The sequence below is a fragment of the Scardinius erythrophthalmus genome (genome assembly GCF_964197995.2).
Source record: "Scardinius erythrophthalmus genome assembly, chromosome: 24".
Taxonomy (NCBI): domain Eukaryota; kingdom Metazoa; phylum Chordata; class Actinopteri; order Cypriniformes; family Leuciscidae; genus Scardinius; species Scardinius erythrophthalmus.
Genome location: NC_138244.1, coordinates 9,389,529 through 9,408,948, shown reverse-complemented (window position 1 = coordinate 9,408,948; position 19,420 = coordinate 9,389,529). Strand labels below are relative to the sequence as shown.

General features: G+C 39.1%; 1 protein-coding gene across 1 annotated transcript in view; it reads left to right on the top strand.

Moving 5' to 3' along the window:
• The window catches only part of lrrc4ca (leucine rich repeat containing 4C-a), a 71,684-nt gene extending 55,039 nt beyond the window's left edge, over positions 1–16,645 (top strand). Inside the window, exon 3 of the mRNA XM_081355323.1 lies at positions 11,777–16,645. Coding sequence (XP_081211449.1) covers positions 11,831–13,777 — 1,947 coding nt within the window. The 5' untranslated portion in view covers positions 11,777–11,830 and the 3' untranslated portion in view covers positions 13,778–16,645. The remainder of the gene's footprint in view (positions 1–11,776) is intronic.
• The last annotated feature ends 2,775 nt before the right edge of the window (positions 16,646–19,420 follow it).

Genomic DNA, 19,420 nt, shown 5'->3' with positions numbered 1-19,420 from the left:
AGCTCTGACGGTCTCCAGCTGTGCCTCGCGATACGCCACCAGGCGTGCCCGTACCTCCAAGCCATGTGTTGGCAGCGGGCCGCCGTCCTTGGTGCCGAACAGACGCAGCTGTGAAAGGAACATCGGTTGTGAACGCACAGATGCCTTCACCAGAAGTGAAACTTCATCATACATCAATACTTCCTCAATAAGACAACCTTCTTCCCAAGGCTACAGATAATATTTGGAGAATCAATCCGTAAATGAATATTACATGTTATGGAAGTGAAATGTGTTGTGTTTATATGTAACATCTCTTCGTGACGTATTGTTTGATTGGATTACATGACGACAAACTTTCTCGCAAAAGAAGCATCCGAACACATATAATAATGTCTAGACGTTGATTGTAAGAGCTGATCTCCTCAGCGGGGTCCGATCCCCCCGCGGGCAGATCCGATCGATACGGCATCTGTGTGTCAGACACAATTCTGCATAATTACACTAATACATCAAACCAGGTGGCAGCGATGTAGGAGATAACGTCACGTCTGTATGTATGCGTGAGGAGATTATCTGCGGTAACGATTTCCTGTCATGTTTTCTGTGTTTTTGATGGTGTATATGTGGATCCGAATGTGTAATTGTTTTAGATAGAGAGAGAGAAGGACGTCAGCGGGGGATACCGTATCCCATGATGCAATGTGCTCGTCTTCATTTACCACTTCCAGTGTGACTGCTGGATGAGATGTCAAATGTGGTTGTTAAAGTCAAAATTGACACTGTTTTTGCACATCCTGTTGTATGTTATACACTTTCCTGGAAAATATGTTATCTTCATATATCATGAAAAGATAATCATTAAATATGTCATTAAAATTAATATAATCACTAAACACAAAAACCCACACACACATATCTGCACTACAACATTATGTGTATATATGTAAATATATATATATATTTACATATTGTAAATATATATATATATATTTACATATTTATATATTGTAAATATATATATATACATATATATATATATATATATATATGTATGTAGAGTATATGTGTATAAGTATAATTAAACATAATAATAATAATAATAATTATAATTAAAACAATATCTATATTAAATGAATTATTTAAGGCTAGTAATGTATTGCAGACTTCCTAGGAAGTAATTTAAGAAAATAAAAAAGCAGCTTTTTTTAGTAAAAGTCATTTGAAGTCCTATACTTAATTTGATTCTCTTCAAGAGAATAAAATGGCAGTGAAATGGGTTATTTCATGTTGATTTTAACATCTCTTCATGACTTATTGTTTAATTGGATTACACAACTATACACAATTGAATCAAAACGTAAAATAGCCCTATTTTGTCCCCAAATCATATGTAACTCCACGTGTGAGCTTGCAGCTTCAGGACCATTGGTCCAAAGCACGTTCCCAGTGCGACAGTGGGGTTGGAATTTGCACGGCTCATTTGTCTGTAAAATGTGTTGCCTTAGGCCAGGCCTCACACCCCTCTCCATCCTCCGACCGGCCCGTGGAAGTGATTTAGACTCAATTGTTTGGTGAATGCGGTGCCCTGTGGATGTATTGGTCAGTCACTCATGATTAACTGCACACATCTACTCCCAGCCCAGTTTTCATGTTTAGGTCAAAGGGTCAGGGGTGATTCACAACGTATCATGTACAGATGTGACCTATTGCAAAATATAGCACCATAATAATAATGCTGTACAGTAAATGCTGTATATACAGTATGATATATATACACTATATGTATACTAATATATATACTGTTATGATTATGTTATGTTATAATTTCCTTTTGTTAAAATATGCAAACATTTGTATTTTTATATAATTTGTATAATTAATAATTAATAACATGAATTTATTTTGCGGTAAAAATATGTAATACTTAAAACAAGATAAATGTACTGAAATGTTGTGAAATATTAATATATTTTTGTTTTCAGAAAATATATTTTTTATATTGCGTTACATTTTTTTATCATTTATTTTTAGCGTTTATAATTAGCTATAATATTTCTCGCACCATTTTCATTTTTTTTTCCCAAAGCTTGAACCTTATTAAATTGTTGAAATCATTTTGTCAAATGTATTATTAAGATATTTTCTCTGAAAGCAAGGCTTGATATCTTAGTTCACCTCTAGAGTAAATGTATCTTGTTGTATGTATGTTTAAAAAAAATGTTTTACTGCAAAGCATTACTTGATTAGATGTAAACGCCTAGGCCACAATTATTCAGATGGCAAGTTAACTGGTCTAATAAATGGGTCCGTTGGAGTTACTTTAGATTTAGTCCCTGAGCAATGTCTCCCCTCAGACCTGCCCTTTGTATAATCACGATAATTCCTGCAAATGGATGAACGTCTGTGCAAATCAAGCCTGATGTGCCGCTCTCCACCAGCCAATTTACATGAATGGACTTTTAGGGAGCATTTTACATAAGAACAGCTTACATCATACAATCACACTGTGTGCGCGCCAACACTCTCTCTCTCTCTCTCTCTCTCTCTCTCTCTCTCTCTCTCTCTCTCTCTCTCTCTCTCTCTCTCTCTCTCTCTCTCTCTCTCTCTCTCTCTCTCTCTCTCTCTCTCTCTCTCTCTCTCTCTCTCTCTCTCTCTCTCTCTCTCTCTCTCTCTCTCTCTCTCTCTCTCTCTCTCTCTCTCTCACACACTTTATTGCTCCAACAAGCACAGAAAATCATCCCCCAAATATCCTTCCGCCATTTCAGTTTAAAAAAAGACTGACAGTAATGTCTTAAAAAAACACAAAAAAAAACACAACCACTAACAGGAAAGGTCATGCGGGATTTGTACTTTATCTGTTTATTTAATGTATTTCAATCACCAGGCATTGGTTCATTCCACTAGATAACATACATTTCACCAAACTTGGGAATCCACTAGGGTTTTTGAATGTGAATAGAAATAGATAAATTGCCACAGGACGCTGAGCTTTGTCTGTTTGTTGGATTGGCAGAGAGAAGATTGGTTCTCTTATTGACATTTTAATCAAGTCTAGTGGAGAGAGTCTTATTGTGAAGGCATTAACAATGCAACACTCTAGTGGCGTGAATGGTTTCGTTCCTTGTCAGGAATAGAATAAGTTTGGACAGGAAAATTATCCAAAAATGTAGGGAAGTGTATTTCCGTCTGAGTAGCAAGGAAAATCAGTGAAGAGTTTCTATTCATAGATCTGACGTAGCTGACATGTGTTAAGCTCAATGTCTTTATTTCTGCATTAAATTATATATGAGATTCGTGTAGAGTCACTGTTTCATGTCAACAACATGATGTTGGTGAAGCACAAATATCCTTTGACACTTCTTTACGAAAGATGACTAGTTGAAAAAGAAGGCTTGCTGTTGATTGGGACGATTCTGTTCACAATTTGTCTCCATCATGCCTCCTTGCAGGGGGGTTGGCATGGCAACCAAGGACAGGAAGTAAATCAGTGTCAGCTGGAAAAGTGGTCGCCAAGGAGACATCGAGCAGAAACTTTGCTGCGCCCGTTGACAACAAGGTGGGAGGGATATCTGGGGTCCTGGAGGGATATCTGGGGTCCGGGAGGGTGGCGGGGCAAGTTGAACTGGGGTGTGTCGAGGGAAGTGATATATTTGCAGAGATGCTAATGAGAAGACAACTCATTTGCATAAACAGTGCTGTCTCTGAAAAGAGTTCTGGAATACAGAATACGCCAGATGGCCACTTGTTACTTTGGAAGTGCCTATTCTGTTGCAGAATTACGATGCTTCAATCTAACTCATCCAAAATAGAAAATGGGTTCTTAATTAAATTAGCGGGTTTTGTAGCTGGAGCCGTTGAGGCAAAAATAGTCAGATGTGGTGTGTTGACTAAGTAAGGTCAATTGGGTATGGGTGCCGACTCTTTTATTTGCAGGTTCTGCCTGTTGAAATGGTCACCGCACAACATGATTTACCCAAATGTGACATTATTATGGGTCGATATCATTTCTTGGTCCTGCAACAACATTTGGCCAAACCCTAAACTTAACTCAAAATCTGATTGCTTGATTATAATGTGGTTCCAGGACCAATGAAGATGTTGATCCAAGAAAGTCAGAATTGACATAATTGAACTGACATGATGTAAAGGCCAAGTATGGCAAGTTATTCTCGGAATTCGCCCTCTGCATTTAACCCATCCAAGTTTTTGCAGTAGTGAACACACACTGCAAACCATGGACACACACACCCGGAGCAGTGGGCAGCCATTTTTGCTGTGGCGCCTGGGGTTATGTGCCTTGCTCAAGGCACCTCAGTAATTTCCTGCTGGTATTGAGAATCTATCCCGCAACCTTCGGGTTAGAAGTCCGACTTTCTAACCATTAGGCCACGACTGCCCATGACTGAACGTTTCCTAATTGACCGTGTTGGGATTCATAATTAAGCTGCACAATTGTGCATGCATAAATTTGGTCAGTCCAAATATTTATGTATGATGCTTTCATGCACGACACTCCTGCAGGACATTCAATGCCGCAGCTGGATAAATTGCATCACATGAAACTTAATGGATTTCTAGATGTTATGAATGTGTATTCATTCAATAACCGCCACGTCTAAGACCAGATGATGAATGATTACATCCAGAGCTTTTTCCACAATAAAGAATCACTTTTATTCTGCACTGTGAAAAGTGATCAATTGACGTAACTTAAAAAAGTAAGGAAACCCATTGCCTTAAAATTATTAAAGGGGGGGTGAAATGCTCATTTTCACTCAATCTCCTGTTAATCTTGAGTACCTATAGAGTAATATTGCATCCTTCATCTCCAAAAAGTCTTTTGTTTTATTATATTTTTAATTGAAAGATTGGCTGTACCGAGTCTTTCCGGAAAAAAACGAGCGGCTGGGGGCGGGCCGTGTGGGCGAAGCTAAAGCTGTGCTTACCCGCCGAGCTAACAACACACAGAGACATTTGTTCAACAGTTTTACTCACCGTTCCAACGCACGACCGCGAACCTTTATCATTGTGACTGCTCGATCCTTAAGCATTAGACGATCTGGGCTTTGTTTATAAAACAATCATCGTCGAAATGCAGGGAACAACAGTCTTGCACAACTCCGTTTATGCTCAGGAAAACAAACTCCATCCACGGGTGCCTTAACGCTGGGTTCTTTGGGAATCTGTGCAGGGTTGTCTTGCCCTGGCAACCAAAAACACACTTCTTTGGTGACACTGACTTCCCAAAAGCCGGGCAGGGCGCTTTGATGGCGAACTGCTTTCACTCTCTTGCTCTGTTTTACGAGTGCGCGCGCGCCCGCGATCTTACCGGAGAAGTGCCCTTAGGACCCATATAAGGAAATTCCGCCCTCTCTTACGTCAGACAGAGCCATACTCGAAAAAAACTTTCCGAAACTTGTGACAAACCGGAAGGACAATTTTTGGAACAAAAATACTCCTTCAAACGTACAACTTAACTTTTGAAACTTTGACCATGTTTAGCATGGGAATCCAACTCTTTAACAGTGTAAAAAACTCAGTATGCATGAAACAGTAATTCACCCCCCCTTTAAGTAATAAACTTCATGTATTATTGAAATAATTAAGTTATGTGAACTTGACAATTCCACATAACTTAATTTTTTCAATTACGCATGAAGTTTATTTACTTAATTTTAAGGCAACGGGTTTCCTCACTTTAAGTTAATTGACCACTTTTCACAATGCAGAATAAAAGTGATTTTTCATAGTGGAAAAAGCTCTAGATGAAATCATTCGTCATCTGGTCTTAGACATGGCTGTTATTGAATGAATACACATTCATAACATCTAGAAGAATCCATTCAGTTTCATGTGATGCGCTTTATCCAGCTGCGGCACTGAATGTCCTCTGATTGGGAATGATATGAGAGAGAGAGAGAGAGAGAGAGAGAGAGAGAGAGAGAGAGAGAGAGAGAGAGAGAGAGAGAGAGAGAGAGAGAGAGAGAGAGAGAGAGAGAGAGAGAGAGAGAGAGAGAGAATTTGCCTTAATGGAATCTCCACCATTTTATTGCACCCTGATCTCCCCTTAATTTCCCTGCTGTACAAAATGCAGCTGACCTGCTTGTATCCCGCATGTCATTAGATCGTCGGTCTGTAGAACTCTTCAAAGAGCACCAGTATTTATATAACCCTTATCTATCAGCCTTCATGTATTGCCATTTTGTCATTGTGTACATCCAGACACCTCTTTCCATTTCTTCTCATCAGGCGAGTTTTTCCTGACAGCGCTTGCCTCGTCTTTCTCTGTAGGGGCCTTTCCACCACTCTCCCTGCCAGTGCGTTTCCACCTGCCACCGCCGCGGGGGTCTGGACTTGCGCGGTGCTAACAGATAGTCTGCTTTTGTTTCCACGGTTGCCAAAACCCATTTCCTTGCTGTAACCTCCAGTTGCGACTGTCTGACGGAGCCCACATACTTTGTTCCGTACCATTCCTGAGTATGAGCGTACAGTGATGGGTGCCGTTATCCCCCCTCCCGCTTTTCTGTCTTTCTCCCCCGTTCTCGAAGGAGCTGCAGTTCCGCAATGCCCTATAAATGAAACACTGTTGCTCTTTACTGATTTGTCATGACTCATCCTTTTCATCCCTCTTTTTTTTTTTTTGTGGAACCAAGATCCTTCTTGCTGCAGAATTCACAGGATTACTGAGAGGGAGAAACTCTCTTTGCATGGTGCATGGCCTTATGGGGAGCTTGAAATTATCTTCTACCAAATGCTCATTGTTTACATTAACTGGAATGTGTTTTAAATTATACAGCAGTCAGTCTGCTCCATGAATCTTTTTCAAGAGCACATAACAGTCCGACAGCAGTGTTTACATCACTCCGTTTGTGTTTGAAATTGCATCATTATGCCAGTAGGTGGCAATAAAGTGCCTGTTTTTGCAAGCGATTCAAGAGAATTATTCACAAAAATGATTCAGTTAAAGCATTGATTCTCTCAGGAATGAAGCAAATTACTCTTTATGAGTGAATAGAAGCATTCACTCATATAATTTGTTCTAAACACTGATTCATTGAGGAATAAGAAAGTGGCTGTCTTTGAGTGAGTCATTGAAAACATGAATACTTCAAAACATGAATCCAATTCATAAAAGATGGCTATGCATGCTTTCACTTTATTTATTTTCATTTTTTCATACACCGATCAATCTGCGCAGTGCCACTTCAAGCCGAACACACCTAATTGCTCATTATGAGTGTGTGGCTAAAGCATTCATTTATCCAGTTTGTTAAAAACATGGATTCATTCAGGAATTAAACAACCATCCTTATGAGTGAGTCACTGAAACATTCACAACTGATTCATTCAAAACATAGATTCATTCAGAAATGAACTAAATTACTTTAAATAAGTGAGTCACTAAACATTTACTCATCCAATTCATTCAAAAGCAGTTATGCATAGAATAATTTTCAACCAGTTATTTCAAAACATTGATTCATTCAGGAATTAAGCTAATTACTATTTATGAGTGAGTCACTGAAGCATTCACTCATCCAATTCGTACAGTACACTGATTCATTCAGGAATGAAACAAGTGACCATCTGAGTGAGTCATTGAATCATTCTCAATCGATTCCTTCAAAACATTGAATCGCCGAGAAATTAATATTACTATTATAAGAGATTCATTTCAAAATTAAATTTTGAATTTTGAATTCCCGTCTGCTGGTCATGATAATACGTGTATGAGAGAAAAAAAAAATTACCGTCGGGCCGCGGGCCGGGTTCGGGCAGATAATTCATGATGATGTGTCGGGTTACATCGGGTCCGGGCTTTAAAAGCCACGGGCCGGGTCGGGTCGGGCTGTAATTTTTAGGCCCGTTGAGAACTCTACTGATGACAGCATTCTTGCTTGTTTGGTGTTACTTACAATATTTTTGCTGTGTGCTGTTGTACGCGCCTTATCGTAACATCTGAAGGTTACCACTGCTGCTTCAGGTAACTGGTGATTCTACAGTCCATCAGCTGTTCATCCGTCTGTAGATGGATGACCCTGTGGAGAACTTCCACTCCAGCTTTCATTTATATGATGCAATTCCCAGTCTTGTAAAGCAATGGCTGAACTATCATAGTTTATTGATGCTATCCAGCATACCTACTGTATGAATTGTGCTCTAGCAGGCCTGCAGATAAATGAAACCTGGCTCAGGGCCTCTCTCTGACTGCGATTGAAAAATCTAAAGGAAATCTTTAATTTTCTCAATACCTTGGGGTTTTGAATAGAGCGGTTTTGATATGACATGTTTGTTATACGACAGCATTACTCATATCTCAGCTTTACCCTCATCTGTGGCTTGGGCGTGTTGCCCAATGACGATGCAATGCACATGTGGATGTTTTCTTTCTTTGTTTTGTCAAAAATATCTATTCTTTTTGTACTTCCTTTTCCCCTCTCCTTGGTCTTCCTCCTAATTTTCCCCTTTCTTTTATGTTCTCATGTACATTTTCTTCCTCTTTCCTTTCTCATCTTCTCCTCTTGTTCTATTTTCCTTCCTTATCTTTCCTACTTCCATTCATCATTTTCCTCTTCCCTTTTACTTTGTCCCCCTCTTTGCCTGCTCTTTCATTGTTTTCTTTCCTCTTTTCTTGCCCTCACCTTCCTCCACACTTCAATTTCCCCCTGCATTCTCCCTCTTCCGTTCTACTTCCTCTTATTCTCTCCTTTCTCCTTTTCTCAGTTTCCTCTTCCCTTTTACTTCATCTTCCTCTCTGCTTCCCCCTGTTCTCTTCTCTTTTCTTTTTGCCCTATCCCTCCTACTTAATTTTTCATCTTCCCTTTGACTTTATCTTCCTCTCTTCTTCCTCCTCCTTTTCCCTTCTCCTTGCCCCAACCTTCCTGTGCACTTATTTCCTCTTCCATTCTCTCTTCTACTTCCTTTTCTTCTCTCCTTCCACTTTTTTCCTTCCATCTTTCTCCCACTTTACTCCCTCTTCCTCCTCTCTTTTCTGTCCTTCTTCAATTTCCTCACATTCCTCTTCACTTTTATTTTTTCTTTCCTTTGTCTTCTTCCTGACTATCACTTTTCATAGTTTTCTTCCCCTTTTCCCTTCTACTTCATCTTCATTTACCTTTTATTTTCTTCTCCCCTTCCCTCTCCTTCTTCTTCACTTCCCCATGCCGATCTAATTCCTTTTCGCCTATCCTTCTTCTTCCACCTCTTCCTTTCTACTTCCTTTTTATTTCACCTTCCCCTTTTCCCTACTCTTTCATCTTCCTTTCACCTTCCTCATCATATTTCTTCTTCCATCTCTTACTCTTTCATTCCTTCTTCCCCCACTCTTCTCCTTCCACCACCACCACCTCCTCTTCTCTTCTTCCACCCTTATCTTTCCCTTACCTCTCTCCTCCTCTCGAAGATGAACACCATATTAATCCAAAACGGCTCTTGACATTTGATTATTTTGTGCGGAACTGTATGATTGCCATAATTGTTCTCACCTCAACCTGCTCACCCTGCCGTGTGAAGGAAAGTATAGAAGCTTTTCTAGCCCGCTCTGTGTAAAGAAGCACACAGCCGCATTTTTGTCAGCAGCAATGGCATTCACTTTCATGTTATTTGAAAAAATTAATTCACTTCGTTACACCTCACACCTTTCAAGGCTTCCGCCGCTTGATCCTCTTCTTTACCTCCCTCCCTGCTGAAGCGTTTGCCGCCTGCTTCATCATCTCTTACTGGGCCAGAAGTTTAAAAATGTATTCATTTCATAATCTTATTTTTTGTTTATCATTTTTTCATCTAATTCCCTTCCCACACGAAATCCAATTTTGCCAGGCTCATTGTTTGAGAAGCAGCGGGATTTTTGTGGAGTGCTTTTTTGTTTGCCCCCCTCTCTTTCTCTCTCTCTCGACTTGGAGCAACCTAGATTGTGTTATGCAATTTTATTAGTGTAAAATCAAATCAGGGAAGATAAACCGGACCCCGCACTTGAATCCAGCAGGGCTTCTTTTCTTTTTTTTTAAGATTTGTGATGTTAAAGCTTTATCTTTTGTTGTAATTGAGCATTTACATACAAGATATATATTACAATTATCTGTGCATGAAATTCGATTAAATGGAGTAAAAATGGGCATATTGTTACTGAAAGTCATTCTCCCTCAAAAAGTTTAGTGATAACATGGTTGAGTTTCATGTGTAATCATCACCAGCAGTCTAAGACTTCAGGGCAGCAGTACAAGTAGATTTGCGATGAAAGAATTGATTGTTATGGCAGTCCTTATTAGGTTAAGACCAGCACCCTGCCGAGAGGAAGAGGAAAGACGAGCAAGAGAGTGAAAAGTGGTACAAACAGTTTTGCAACGCTTTCTATATCGTGTTGTAATGCCCAGAGGGAAGAACATCCATGCTCAACGGTTCTTCTTAAGGTCCGACAAAACCGACTGTGAGCAGATTTTCTAGTGCTCAAAGTGTCTACAGACATAATACAAGAATGAGTCTAATCTAAACGCCCCTACAAAAGTCTCGCCGAGTTACACATGACCCTAAATCCAACTAATTATATAATGCTTCTTCAAGACAACTCCCTGGCTAATTGATTATGAAATGTTGCTGCTAATAAACATAGTAAAAAAAGTTTCAGGGTTTCAATACTAGTTTTCAAAACAAACACATGCTAACATTAGAGAAATTGTGTTTTTAAACTAGCATGCCACTAGCAATGCTAATGCCATGGCTTTGGTTATCAGGGAGTGTATGAACTGAAAGATTATATATAGTATCTTGAGGGCATCTGCTAAATGCATAAATACAAATATAAATGAATGCTAAAAATGCTAAAATATTAGACTCTCTAAATCTAGACTCAACTGACTAGTCAGCTGGTTGATGACTAATAAACTAGCTGACCTGACCAATTCCTTTCAGAATAGACATTAAAGTGAGTCACATACTACAAGAGGGAACAAGAGGGTGCAACATTCGTCTGTCCACACACTTCCTGTCCCAGGTTTCATTCTCAGTCCGGTCACACGCATGTCTTTAAGTGCGTGTTCGCTTTAGATACGTAGGGTTGACTGAAGGATCGGTAGGTGGGAAGCCGTGCTTTTATTTATGCCTCCTCTGCAAGAATAAATAAAGTGACACAGACAGACAAGGCAGCTCATATCTCCCTGACTGAGGAGAGGGGGAAACAGAGAAAGCAGACCCAATATTGTGGTGCAGCTTTATGTGACTTAGATTGAAAGTGGTGTGTGTGCAAAGACATGAACTCACAGACAAATGAAATGGATATGAAACACTCTTGAAGGTCACCTGCAATGCATGTGTGTGTGAAAAATGTTTTGTTTATGATTCACTTCCACTGGGCAAAATGGGCTTGTGTGGCTATACAAGAGATATTGTTTTCATTGCTAGAGTACAGCGACTGAGTATTCCTCTGTACGTTTGTCTGTGCTTGTGTGTTAATGTGGCAAAGAATGTTCTCAAGATTGCAGTGCTATTTATTTTTTCCCTAGTTTTTCCAATTTACTTATTTATTAGAGTTAAGCCCTTATGGTGGAGATTTACGCCATGTAAATTGATTGCAGCACAGCTTTTATGGCAGTGTTTTTGGCTAATTTTGTGAATCAGGCACTAAAAAGTATTTGCAAATAAGCAACCGCAACCCAATAAAATTATGACATTTTAGTATGTTTCATCTATTGTATATATCTGTATTAGCATTGATTTGTGTCAGTCAGTTATTATTCCAAACCTTACATGTTTTTTTCTCTGTCTCTCTCTCTCTCTCTCTCTCTCTCTTTTTTTGCAGTTTGGCCTAATATAACACTTCCCAAAGAGTGGAGAACCTGTCAGCGAATTATGAATGATAAACAAGATGACCTCCTCCCTGATGCAGCAGACGATGAGAGGTCCTAGGTGGAACCGGGCCCTGTCCGACCCATTGTTTGTGCTGTCACTGGCCCTGCAGCTTCTGGTGGTGGCTGGCCTGGTGCGAGCACAGACCTGCCCCTCTGTCTGCTCTTGTAGCAACCAGTTCAGCAAGGTCATCTGTACACGACGTTCCCTTCGAGATGTACCTGATGGTATTTCCACCAACACAAGGTACCTGAACCTTCAAGAGAACCTCATCCAGGTGATTAGGGTTGACAGTTTCAAGCATCTGAGGCACCTGGAGATCCTGCAGCTCAGCAAAAACCATATCCGCACCATTGAAATCGGAGCTTTTAACGGGCTGGCCAACCTCAACACTCTGGAGCTCTTCGATAATCGTTTAACCACAATCCCCAATGGGGCTTTCGAGTACCTGTCCAAACTTAAGGAGCTTTGGTTGAGGAATAATCCTATTGAGAGTATACCCTCTTATGCCTTCAACCGTGTACCATCACTGCGAAGGCTGGACTTGGGCGAGCTGAAAAGGCTCACTTATATTTCAGAAGGTGCCTTTGAAGGCCTCAGTAACCTGCGATACCTGAACCTGGGCATGTGCAACTTGAAGGAGATCCCCAACCTTATTCCTCTTGTTCGTTTGGATGAGTTGGAGATGTCAGGAAACCAGCTCTCTATTATTAGGCCAGGGTCTTTCAAAGGCCTTGTCCACTTACAGAAACTGTGGATGATGCATGCACAGATCCAGACTATTGAGAGAAATGCCTTCGATGATCTTCAGTCCCTTGTGGAGCTCAATTTGGCCCACAATAACCTTACCCTCCTGCCTCATGACCTCTTCACCCCACTACACCATGTGGAGAGGGTACATTTGCACCACAACCCCTGGAACTGCAACTGTGACATCCTCTGGCTCAGTTGGTGGCTAAAGGAAATGGTGCCAGCCAATACCAGTTGCTGTGCCCGCTGTGCGTCACCTACCAACCACAAAGGGCGCTACATTGGCGAACTCGACCAGAACCATTTCCATTGTTATGCACCGGTGATCGTGGAGCCTCCGGCGGACCTGAACGTGACTGAGGGAATGGCAGCCGAACTGAAATGTCGAGCGAATTCTTTGACCTCAGTCAGCTGGATCACACCCAATGGGTCCATCATGACGCACGGGGCATACAAGATACGCATTTCCGTGCTCAACGATGGGACGTTAAACTTTACCAATGTCACGATGCAGGACACTGGAACATACACTTGTATGGTGAGCAACTCCGCAGGCAACACGACAGCCTCCGCTACTCTTAATGTGTCTTCGACAGAGAACAGCAGCTTCAGTTATTTCACTACAGTTACCGTCGAGACCACAGAATCGTCACATGATGAGGGCCACCCGACAGTACAGCAGAAAGGCGCCCCAACTCCTTCTTCTGGAATTTGGGAGACTTTACCACCTTCCTTCACTACTACCACCACCACCACAGCACGGACGCCACTGTCCACCAAGGCCACCGATAAGACCTACACCATCCCTGTCACGGCCCTGATCGACGGCTCCCTCAACACCTTGGATGAGGTCATGAAGACCACGAAGATCATCATTGGTTGCTTTGTGGCCATTACGCTGATGGCGGCCGTCATGCTGATCATCTTTTATAAAATGCGCAAACAGCATCACCAGCAAAACCACCACGCGCCGACACGAACCATTGAGATTATCAACGTAGACGAGGATTGCGTGACGGGTGGACCTAACATGGAGGGCCACCTCACCCTTCCCGCACTGGAGCATGAGCACCTGAATCATTACACTGCTTACAAGACTGTGTACAATCACACCTCCACCATCAATTCTATACACAGCTCTGCCCACGAACCTTTGCTAATTCGGGCCAGCTCAAAAGACAATGTACAAGAAACCCAGATCTGAACTGCTTTTCATAATGAGGATTAAACGAAGAAAAAAATAGACCTCTAAAACTCTTAAGGAACAGTATGTGACATATCGATTTTGAAGATTGTCGAAACAAAGACAGTAGACCGATGCAAGACGTATAAGAATAAGATGTTGACAGGTAGAAAAGGACATTGGGAGTTGAGTGTACGTCAACCGTTTCAAAAGTGTCTTTACATAACAGAAGTTATTTATTTAAGGAAAATAACTATTGTGGTTTAATCAAGAAAAGATGTAATCAGCAATTATTTTTCCAGCAATTATTTCTCCATGTTTTTAAATGTTATTTTAAGAGTTGTTGGTTTACTAATTTGCTTTTAAACTCTGTTTAAGTCTGTTCTGTATGTGAGGACCCAATTCAAAGTCATTTGCAGCTGAATCTGAAACCTTTCCATCTGTCTGAAACTTTAAGATTCACATTTAGTGTCAATACTTTTAAAATATTAGGTTATAGATTGTCATATTAGAAAACGTTTAACCCTATAATTGTTTAAATTGATCACGTTAATTCTAAATGGTTCATTTTTTGACTCCCCTTAATTAATGATATTTGAAAATATCACATTATTCAGTTACTCTTGCTGAAAAATAGGCTTTTTAAACCAGATTAAGCAGGTTTGCTGGTCTTAGTTGGTCTCCTAGCCTGGTCAGGCTCATCTGTTGGCTGGTTTTGGAAAGGGTTTTGACGCTTTTTAAATTGGACAGTTTGGGAGACAAGCTTAAACCAGCTAATTTTTCAGCAAAGATGGCTGCTATAAATTATATGCAGATGTATACCTGGCTTCTCTAGCCTAAAATTTAGAACAAAGAGCCCTGGAAACATGTCCCCATTTAAAACCGGGCCAAATGTCAGGAACACATGTCTATTTAATGCATGCAGGGCAATTAATTTCAAATTGTTTCTGTGCTCGGACCAGAAGATTTATGGATTAAGTTAGCATTTAGGGGTCTGCCCATTTGCTCTTAAATGCATTTTAAGGTATCTCCAGCTTAAAATAAGCTTCATGTTATTAAACTGTTTTCTTCATCTTCTTTATCATAGCAATTGTGAGTTCCTGTGGCAGTTCACCCTTGATGCCCTACTAAAGTTTCCCAATACTCATACACAGATGCAGCACACTCATTCTATGCCAAATGCTATATGGGCAGGAGGCCGAAGATTGTAGGCCTTTATTCAAAGGTTGACAGAGTGGAAAGCTACTGACGTAGCACCATTTCCATTTCAATCCATTTTTTTCTTGGTGCTGTCCATGGATACAGTTTAATTAATTAATTCTGGGATGGTCTAAAAGCCAGACATAGAACCCTAAATAAGAGGGTAAAGTCAGTGCCGCTCAGATCTAAGGCTTCCAAAGATGCCACAGGTTCGTCTTTATAGATTCTGTAAACTGACTGTGTTATTTTTTCCTAGTTTTTTTTTTTTCTTCCATATTCTATCTATCGCTGTCAATCTTTTTATAGGCAGTTATGCAATTATTTTTAAACTTCTTAGTCATATTCAATCACTTTTATTTATTTTTCGGCACAGATCGAGAATGATACATTTATCTTTGGCTTTAGACATGCTGTAGCCTTTGGCTGCAGGGGTGGATGACTTGAGATTATGAATTAATTTATGAAATCAGAATGGCCTGAGATGGTCACTATAGAAACCAATGACCTTGGACAGGATGGGTGGGGGCGGTGAGTAGCCGACAGACATTGGTTTGACACTATAAATGCATTCAGAGTCAAATTTGAGAGTGAGGTGGGGTGAAAGAGCCAAAGTGGACTCATTTCAAGTGCATCATTTAATCTATAAAGCAATCTAGAGGGCTATAGGTAATTTGAAGTAAACCAATAAACCTGTGACATTTTATTCAGATTCGTTTCGTTTTGGCCATTCATAATTAATGCAAAACGCACAGGGGACTGACAGGACGATTTTTCTCTTGCTTTTCTGTTCTTAATGTAGATGTCGACTGATACCATGTGGCATTTGGTGAACATTTTAGTATCATATTTTGTTCACATACCAGATGCACTCTGATTTTAATATATCTAATGCAATTATGCTTGTCAGCTTTGCTATTTCAGTTCATTACAAAAAAAGTTTTTGAGAGTACCTCCTGCCCATTAGAAGCAAAGGCCATCTGGCACATTTGCTAATCAAGATATCCAAGCGTGCAAAAAAAAGACTGTTCTTCATCTGAATATGCTGCTCTTTCGAATCTTAATTCACTTCCTTGTCTTTCTGATTTTATTTTGTGTTGTCACTGAAATTGACGTCAATCCGAACATAAGTTCATTACAGCGAAAGAAGAACCTTATTGTCTATGGAGTTTAGCACAAAAGTAAACCAAGTCATAGAGTTGAGTCTTGCTTTCAGTTGCATTTTATTTGATTGTTTTGAGGATTTGGATCATTGTCTTAAATTGCCAATTTTTGGGAAACCTTTTTTTTTTCGTATGTTTGTTATGTCCCATCATGTGAAACATCTGTGGTTTGGGTTTCGGTTAAGGAGGGAACGAGATGCTTTTCTCTCCGTTCCACGTAAATTCTTTCTTTTCGTCTCTGAGAGGGAATGCTGTTCTAGTGGTAGATTTCTATAAAAATACATTTTGAAAATAAAACAAAAAAACAAAACAAAAACTTTTTAAATTTTAATTTTACATGTGCCAACCTGTTCTAAAAGATTTAACAAAAAAAAAAAAGAGAGCGAGATATGCTGTAAAAGACGACTGGATTGATTTTCATGTAAACATTATTTCATGACCTTTAAAAAAAAAAAAGATGGAGTTCGATTATAGAAATCAGAGTTTGTAGTTCATACACAAGATAAGGTTACAAATAAACTATCATTGTCTTTTCTCTGTTGTCTCCTTACTTTTCTTTCACAAAGGTGTCTTGTGTTAAAATGACATGTAAAATATATTGATGACTGTAACACTGTATTTTAAATGACATACTTCAGCTTTAATCTTCGGAAAAACATATTTGGGTGTGTATTAGTGCTTATCAAAACAACATTAGCCTGCTGTGTGTGGATGATTGATTCAGTATTTAGTGTGTGAAAGGCTCCACCTGTTGTTTTGAGTTATTGGACATAATTAGAAATGAGTGAATAACCTTATGAAAAAGAAGTATACTTCAAGTTAATTTTATGAAGTATACTTAAGTAATGTTCAAGTATATTTTTAAGTATACTTTATGTAGTAAGTATACTAATATCAATGTTTACTTGTAGTAAACTTGTAAGCGTACTATTTCAATACTGCTTGGGACTAAATTGGCCCACTTTTAGTATATAAAAGTATACGTTTAAGTGTACTTTAAGTGTAAGAGTAGTAAACTACTTAGTTTACTATTTTAATACAAGTAGTACATTTTTTAGTTTATGAAAGTACACACTGAAGTGTACTCTCAGTAAACTACTAGTTTAGTAGTTTTACTGCAAGTACACTTGCAAGTTTTCTTTAAGTGAACATATACTTATAGTTTACTATATATTATTTAGCACTTGCAGTATACTACTATGTTCAAATGTAGATGTTATTTTTTATACTTGAAAAATACCTTTAACTGTACTTTAATTTTAAAAACATTTTATTTGCTTCATGCATCCTTTTTTAATCAACACTTGAATGTTGGTTAATATCATAAAGAAAGGCAACATTTTAAACAAAAAAGTTGAGAAAATCACATTTTTGACAGAGACTACGTCTTGATCAGATTCGGAACGATGATCAAAACACAGATGGAGTCGATCGAGTCCAACACCCCCAAAGCTTCACAGTCATTTTCTCTCCATGGGTTACGTTTCATTTCATTTGGTAATATTAGGCAGTTTTGATTTGCACGCTGTTTAATGTTCGATGATCACGTTATTTTACATTTGAGTGAGCAATCTTCTATCATTTGTTTCAGCTTCTTTTTCTCCTGTGTTTTGATCCAGGAGATCCTGTACTAGAAGATGTGTCATATAGCGCCCCCTACCGTATAACAGTGAAAACATGGATTGCTGGAAAATACAGTCAATGGCGGGGAAAAGTAGAATTAGAGTAAATTCCTATACACTACTAGCCTGGGTTTCCCCATACTGCCTTGCTCGCAGCGCGATTTTATTCAAGCTGCTAGGCAGTCTGGACACCATGGGCCAAATTTCCCCCTGAAAAAGGGAACCAATCACAGAACGGGGAGGGAGCAGCAAGACGATGACGACACCGAAGCAGTTTGTTTATATCTATGGATCCAACATGGCATCAGACTCGACGTTACCTTCTACCCTCATGTTTATCTTGCACAAACGGTAATATTCGCTAAACGCCATCGTGTACAAATAAATCTTTGACCCATCGTCTTTTTCCTCGTCGAATTTCTGTCACTCTACATAAGTCATCTGGTATAATTGAAGCGATTGGCTATGAGCTACATACAGGCGCATTTGATAGCGCCCAATAAACGGCTCTGGGCATTCGTAAACCACGCCTCAAATTTGAGAAAATGAACACGTGGTTCCCAGACCAAGTCTCAAATGAGACTTGGTCTGACGTTAGCCAGGCTAATACACTACCAGTGGACTAGCCTACACAAAAATTCAGATACGCAGAATTAGAAACATATCTGTTTTATTTCTAATCAACACTGTAAGTTTCATAAGACTGTATATGAAGAACTATGTAAAAAAGTATATATTTAATAGGCTACTTGATCAAAAGAGTTAACACAACTACAAGCCAAGTACACTTTGAATACTTAATTATACTTAATTAGTATATCTCGATCAAAAGATTGAGTTAAAGTACAGGCCAAATATACTTGGACTTTTCTCTCAGTATAAGTCAAGTACACTTAAGTGTAATTAAGTATATTTCTGAGAAGTATATAAAAGTATACTTTCTTGTTTTTAGATTAAAAGAAGTATACTAATAGAACACTTGAATAAACTTATTTTTCGTAAGAGTAGAGAAAAGGCACACGAAATGGTCTTAGTTGATCTAAAGCAGCTGGACGTAGTGCATGTTGCAGTGTGAATACATTTCACTGGTTGCTTCATTGTGTTCATCCGTGAGCACAGCAGTGCTGTTTTCCAGCGCTGTGTTCAGAGACAAATACATGCGGGTGAAGCTCTACTCGTTTCACTTGTGTTTGACTGTTTTTAATGAATTTAATTGAAATATTTAAGAGGAGAGAAGGAACATCTGTTAGAAATGATGTCAAAAAGAGATTTCTGTGCTTTTTGTGTTTTTTTTTTTTAATTTTGATACTTAATTTAGCAATATTTTTATTATACATGTATCAGTGTTTACCAACAATTTATCACTAGGCAAAAAAAAATTAGCATTTAATCTCATTTGAATTTAATAATTTAGCATAGGCCTATGCTTTATTCAAAGCGGCTTACATATTATGAAAAACAAGCAATTTTTCATTCAGTACTCAACAACAATGTTCAAATAGCAAATTTGGGGAATAAACGAGTGTGTAAGAAGAGAGAAAAATAAATCTAATGGTAAAATGTAATGTCATTATATTTGGACATGGTTTTTTGGCCTGTATTTTGAAGCCCTTTCTTGATGCTTTTTTTCCGGCTTCACATATGTTAATTTCCCTTGTTGATGTCATAGCCTTGATGAACTG